The 7,205-nt window shown below is 39.5% G+C and overlaps 1 protein-coding gene across 1 annotated transcript in view; it reads left to right on the top strand.

The window, feature by feature from the left end:
* The first annotated feature begins 337 nt into the window (after positions 1 to 337).
* LOC122814119 (extracellular calcium-sensing receptor-like) overlaps positions 338 to 7,205 on the top strand; it is a 168,120-nt gene continuing 161,252 nt past the window's right edge. The window contains exon 1 of the mRNA XM_044086735.1: positions 338 to 790. Within this exon, the coding sequence (XP_043942670.1) occupies positions 338 to 790 (453 nt within the window). The remainder of the gene's footprint in view (positions 791 to 7,205) is intronic.

Raw genomic sequence — 7,205 nt, 5'->3', positions numbered from 1 at the left:
GTAATAAGAAAGAAATAAGAAACTACAATATTAACTAAGAGGAGGGTTTATTTGCCCACTAATGGGTTATAGAAGGGGAAAAAGCAGTATACTCGACAGTTAGTGTTAACCTGGGTTAGTACATGGGCATAACCATTGTGCTTTAAGGTGTAGTTTTAGTTGGTGCTTGAAAAGTGGTAATGATGAAAGTAATTGCAGGCTGCTGGGGAGTCTGTTCCAAATCTTACCCACAGAATTAGAGAAGAGGGAGTCTCCAACTTTATTAAGGGATTTCGGGATGGTAACTTGTAATTTATTTGCTGAGAAAAGGGTAGTAAGATTTCTATAAGGAGAGACTATGCTACTATTACTAATAGTAGTTTTATTTGGAGGGAGTCAGGGTGCCTTATCCCGCCTGCAGCTTGTTCAAAATGCTGCTGGGAAGTTTTTGGAAGGCAAACGTAAATTTGATCATGCTATGCCCATATTGGCAGCTTTACACTGGTTACCTGTTTTCTATAGAATTCGTTTTAAAATTTTGTTATTGGTATTTAAAGCCCTAAAGGGGTTGACCCCAATTTATTTATCAGAGATGTTGCATCCTTATTTTCCTGCTCGGGCACTTCGCTCAGAAGATTTGTCTTTACTTGAGGTCCCAAGGTCACGATTAAAGACGAGGGGAGACAGAGCTTTTGCTGTTGCAGCTCCAAAACTTTGGAATGAGCTTCCACTTTACATTCGGCAGTCTTCTTCAGTGGCAGTTTTTAAATCAAATCTTAAGACTTATTTTTATGATTTGGCTTTTAGTAATGTATGTTGATTGTATTTGTATCTTATTTTTTTGTATTTTTTGTAAAGCACTTTGGTGGCATACTTTGTCTGTAAGGTGCTATATAAATAAAATTTGACTTGACTTGACTTGACTACTAAGAATAGGAGTATTGTTGGTATGAAAGAGAATTTTATGGGTAATTGTAAGTTGCTGAAATAGTAGCTGGTTTTGGAGTTCTAGCCATCCTAGTTGTTTGAGATTTAAACAGTGATGGATTCTATATGGTGAACCCATAGCAAATCTGGCAATGTTGTTGTAGGAAGTTGCCAATATTTTAGGTTAGTTTTGGAAAGGTTTGTATAAATAGATGAAGCATAGAGGAGGGTAGTGATCAGGTGGGTATGGGCAATGGTGGTTCTGGCTTCAGGGGTGAGGAAGGATTTTATCCTATAAAGTGAGCCAAGTTTTCTGTTAACAATTTTAATAGTAGTGTTAATATGTGTGTCAAAGTTAAGATTTTGATCAATTGTTACGCCTAAGAGCTTGGTGGTCAGGTCAGGTGTAATTATAGTACCATTGTTAGATTTAACAGTAAGATCAATAGGGTGGGACTTCAGTGTAGGAGTAAATATCAGTAATTTAGTTTTTTTTGGCGTATAGTAGGAGGCAGTATTGCAAAAAACATTTTTCAACTGAGTTAAATACTGTCTGAGTAATGGTTTGGAGCTCAGCAGATGAGGTGGAAGAACATACTAGTGTGAAATCATCTGCATATTGTATGCAGGTAGCTTGAGGAATATTTAGCTTTAGGTCATTGATGAAAATAGAGAAAAGGAGATGTCCCGTGATGGAGCCTTGTGGGACCCCAAGAGTAATAGGAAGAAGAGTGGAAAGGTTATTGTCCCAGAGGACAGCTTGCTGTCTGTTTTCTAAGTAGGACTTGAACCACTGTAATGCCTGTGAGTTGAGTGAGAATTGTTTTAGTATATCTAGTAGTAATTGATGGTTCACCATATAAAAGGCTTTTGATAGGTCTATGAAGAGTGCGGTGGAGAGCCTGTTGTTGTTGCGATGCTTAGTGATGCAGTCAGAGAAAGATAGAAGGGCAGTAGTAGTACTATGGAAAGGCCTAAAACCATGTTGACAGTCTGATAGAAGGTTATATTGGAGAAGGTGATCAAGTAGCTGGCGGCGGATACATTTTCCCATTATTTTGGCTAGGGGGGAGAGTAGGGCTATGAGGCGATAGTTAGATATTTCGGTTGAGTTACCACCCTTATGAAGAGGAATTATATGTGAGATTTTCCAGAGAGACGGGATAAAACCTTCAGTAATGGTTCTGTTGATTAGTATGGAAATAGGACAGGAAAGTACTTCAGCTGCAATTTGCAGGTATTCAGCTGGTAGGAGATCAGCGGATGGGGTACATGGTTTAAGTTTAGTAAGTATGGTAAAGATGAAAGATGTAGTGACTGGATTTAGTTGAAAGGTAGGGGGTTGCTAGTCATGGGAATTGGGAGGGTTGAGGTGACAGGAGGTAGAGAATTAGCAAGAGATTGTAAAGCTTCTGTAAAGAAGGTATTGAAGGTGTCAACAATCTCCTTATGAGTGCTTAAGGAAAGTCCTGAAGGGGTTGGTGTCTTGGAGTGGCCTGGGTGTAAAAGTCTATTAATAGCTGTCCAGAAAGTTTGTGGGGTTTGTTGATGCTTGTCTTGGAGTTTAAAGTAGTAGGTTTTTTTTATCAAGGAGTATAGATTTCTTTGTGGCATTTCTATAGTGTTTGTAGTTCTGGTGATCTGTTGGGTTGTTAGTACATCTCCATTTAAACCAGATCTTATTTCTTAATAGGATTTTGTGCCTTGTCTCTTTAGAGAGCCATGGTGCTGCTTTACTTCTGGTTCTAATGGATCGACTAGGGGCATGGTATTCCAGTATTTGTAAAAATTTGGAGTTAAAATAGGATACTGCTTTCTCAAGGGAGAGTTGTTTTAAGGGAGGCCAGTCACAGGCTTGTAGCTATTTTTGGAAATTTACAGCATTAAAGTGTTTTTTGTTTTGTATAGTTTTAAGGATGGTTTGGTTGGGGAAGAAGGTTTTATGCCTAATTATATAAGTGAGGAAGTGGTCGCTAATATCATCAGGAAGGGTATCTGCTATATAAGTGAGGGGATTTTTTTTACTAGGATCCAATCTAAGGTACTCTCTTTGTTAGTGGGCTTATGGATTCTGGTTGGGGTGGTGATAAATTGAGAAAAGCCATACAGGTTTATATGGACTGAAGGTTTGTTAGAAGTACAGCAATTCAAGTCTATATTGAAGTCGCCAAGTACTATGGGTTCTTGGGGGAGGGAAGAAGAGAGGCAGCATAGGATATTTTCAAGAGTGTTGATGTTATTGCCTGGAGGTAGGTAGGAGCAAATTATGTAGACAGATTTGCTAGTATTAAGCTGAAGTTTAGAGACAAAGATTTCTACTTGATTATCTAATGGCATGTGTAAGTCTACTGAAGATGCATTTAGTTCATATTTATACAGAATTGCTACCCCTCCACCCATTTTAGTTGTACGGTCTAATTTTATTATACTGTACCCTGGTAGGATGACTTCATTATCTATTGTTCCTGGTTTGAGCCAGGTTTCTGTTAGACATAGGACATCAAAGGAGTGTATGTCAAGTAGAGCATGCAGTTGGCTGATTTTATTGTTTAAGCTCTGTGTGTTAAGATGAGCTATGAGTAGGGAGTTTGCAGTTTTGGTAAGGGTAATTGGGGTGTTATTTTGGGTCTGGTGGGGATTTAGTAGTGTGCTGTTTTTAGGTCCTGGGTTAGGATGAATATCACCGTGAAGAAGAGGGTGTTGTTGAAGAGTAAGTGAGAGCTTAAGGAGTTTGAAGAGAGTATATTGTGATTTTCTAGTTTGTTGGAGAGTAATATGTGCTAGCCTATGATACTTTGGGGAGAGGTAGGTTGAGATAGAGATGATGTTAGCATGGCTGTGGATAGTAGGTTGATTGATAGGTGATGTTTGTTTTAGAGGATGAAGGGATCCAGTGATGTGTAAGTTTTCATACCAGGTAAGCATAGGTGGTATGAGTAGTATGTGTGCTGCAGCAAAAAGGAGGAGTAGGTTTGTAAGTTTAGGCTGGTGTGATGAAGGCATGGTAGGAAGGGGAATAGTGTGAGAGTAGAAATAGGATAGAATAGCGAGCTAGGAAGGAGAGAGATAGTGAAGTAGGGGCAGTAGTGAGAAGAGGAATGAGAGTAAGGGTGTGTCTGTATCTAGTGAAATGTAACGAGGTAACAGGATAATTATGGGAGGGGAAGTGTCTTATGAGGTATAAATGTAGGACCACTGGGGGTGTGTGGGAATTAGGGGTAGGGTAGGGGAGCAGAGTGAGCCCGCAGGGCAAACGAGCAGGTAGAGCAAGGTAGTAAAAGAAATGTAAAGAAAAAAACAATCAGTAAGAGTGAGAATTTAGGAGATAGGTTTGTAGAGTTGTGGAGTAAAGCATGAAGGCTTTGTAGAGGTGTGGGGTAAAGTATAAAGGTTCCCATGGATGGATTAGGGATATCAGAGGGAGTGCAGAGTGAAATAATATCTAGAGAGGACACTAATTAATGAGGGAGGCTAGCAAGCAGAAAAAGACAGGGCACACCAATAGGTAGAAGCAGATATGAGAGGAGAAAGGATAAATAGGGCAGAGGGTACCACCCAGTGGCCAGACACTTAATGGCAGCTGGAGAGATACAGAAAAATGTTCCTCGAAGGGGGATATCAGGCTATGGAAAATAGAGGAAGAAATCCTGGTTAGGAGTTTTGGGCGACAAGGAGACAAGGGGCTAGGGGTAAATAGAAACTAGAGGAGCTTAAGGATAAAGTTAATGCTAGAAAGGAAGGGGTGTGGCTGCTGGCTAACCTGGTAGGGAAGGTTGCTTATACAAACAGTGGAATTCTAAAATATATAGCAATATTAAGGAAAAGGACCATTACAGGACATACTTTCACTGTTTTCCTTTCAGGGCAATTGAGTCTCAGTGAGCAGATAGAGTATGGTAGAATTCAGGACTATGAGTCTTTGTCATCCAAGCAGGGCACTTCAGGTAGGCAAATGCAGGGACTGCAGGAATACAAAGAGTAGATGCAACTCAAAAGCCAGGGATGCACAGCAGCTGGGGATTGGACAGTAATTAATACATTTTGCATTACCATGACTGTTCTGAAGGTGGTAGGGTCTGAATCTTAAGTGTTTGTCATTACTTCATGACGTCCATCTCCAACTATTTGCCAGACTAATATAGAGATTAGGAAAAACAGACCAAATACTATGATGGGTAAATCTTGCCATTCTGTGATCTGCACAGTTGACAGGTATGGCCCACTGCAGACAGAGCCAGATGCTATGTCCATAGCAGTTGTTCAGCAGAACATCATTACACCAAGTCCTGATGGCAAATATAAATCTTTCAAAATCATCTTTCCCATTATTGCAGACCAAGTACTACATTCAATTCCATGCTTAAATGTTTCACATACCTTTTTTTATTATTATGCTCTCTTCTGGGTTCCAGTAGATGTCTTCTTTTTTTTTTTTGGCTTGTTTTGTTTTTAGTATTATTTCTGTTTTTTTTCTCTCTCTGCATCTTTCTATTTATCTCTCTCTCTTTCTCTCTGTCTCTCCCTCTCTCTCTCCACTATAGGGATCAAGCTGGTTTGAATAGGATGCAACATGGCTTTTGTAGGTGATGCTCATGATCAGGTGATGGCCTCTGCACCAATTTGTGTTCCCCACTTGCTAAATGCATGCAGGCAGCTGTGTAGTTCTTCCAATAGCCAATGTCATAGCAACCCACTACTATAAATGACTGCATCATGTGGGCGTTGTCCCTTTATCTTGCCTGTATGGAAGACATCTTTCATGTGCGGGGGCAGCAGTGTTACAGACAGCAGGTAGGAATACCTCTTACAACAAGACATGTGGACACAGGCCAACTAGATGTTTGTATAAGGTTCCAGACCTATGGGCAGAGTGTGAGTATTGCTGTTATATGCTTTGAATACTGCTATTTTTACAGGGTTTGTGTGCACAAGCTTATTTTGCATGGAATGCAGTCTGTCTGTATAGCTCTCAACTGTGGGGCTATCCAAATGGTGGCCAGAGATTTGGCTGATATGTTTTGTCTGCTCCGCAAACAGGTGTTGTCCTTGACAAATCAGTGGTATTTTCTCTTTTGATTGCTATCAGTACATGGCAACATCCATTTGTATTTCTGACATCATATTCATCAGAAAGGATATGTTGCAACCAATCCTGTAACACCAGCAACTTTCACAGTGTATAAGACCAATATTTCAAATATGGCCCTGTGTTTTGACCTCTGTCCTCCACTTATATAACAGGCTTAGTCCAGATGTCATGCAGTATGAGGTTGATAGGTATGGTCTATCATTATTTAGTGCTGACATTCCTGCTATCATTCCAGTGATGTTGTGAACTCCCACACATGTTGTGGGGTAGGGCCATAAATATGAGGGCTACAGCTGGGCAACATGTGTGACTCTGTACAGTCATTAGGTCAGTGTATAGAGAAATCTGTTATACGCCCTTGTAAGACATTTATGAGGGAGGGGTATGAAATGTTTTTAACCTAGGCTGTTAAAACATGTGAGAAATATTACTAATAAGAAGCATAAACGTATACGTATATGGCTGTACATTTTCATACATTTCACCATGGGGACAGTGGTGGGTTAGAACTTACTGTTTTGCACACAGTTCGGTTTGTCAGTGTGATAGTACAGATTTAAGTTAAGCACTGCTATGAACAGGATCCATTTACATTGTAAAAATTGATACTTTTCCCACTATGGGGTTAACTACAGAGTGAAACTGGAGGCTGTGGAACTAAATCTGTAATTAAGTGTTCATTGATTCTTGTCATTAAAGCAAGTCTGTTTTTTACTGCTGTACTATGTGAAGGCTTTGGCCAATACAGCAGAGTATCTTATTTTTTGCGGATTACATTTGGTTGCCACCTGTCCCTCTTTGCGATGGACAAACCCTCTTAGTGCATTTGTGTCCTGCTGATAAAAACTGACAGATGGAAAATGTCCTGAGATGGTAGGACCAAGAATGTATCACATGTTTTCTTTGACAGTTGCATTAATTAGTTATTTTGTATTTCAAACAACTAAATGCTATAAGAAATGGCATAAACAACTTAAATAGTACACAAAGAAACATTTATATTTATGATAACAGTGTGGTGTCATGTCCTTTGCATTGAGAGTGGGTATATGTTTAATTGCAATAATTGTCATTTCTATGAAAGAATCAGACTCTGGCCATTTGAAAAGGTAGCAACTGTAGGAATAATGGATGTTTGATATTCTGTGCACCCTCTATACATATACTCTCTTTACATATATTTAACAGTATTTATATATGTGTGTGTGTG

Source organism: Protopterus annectens, chromosome 10.part0 (genome assembly GCF_019279795.1).
Source record: "Protopterus annectens isolate FY-2018-M chromosome 10.part0, PAN1.0, whole genome shotgun sequence".
Lineage (NCBI taxonomy): Eukaryota > Metazoa > Chordata > Ceratodontiformes > Protopteridae > Protopterus > Protopterus annectens.
This window is presented reverse-complemented; position numbering and strand designations above follow the sequence as displayed.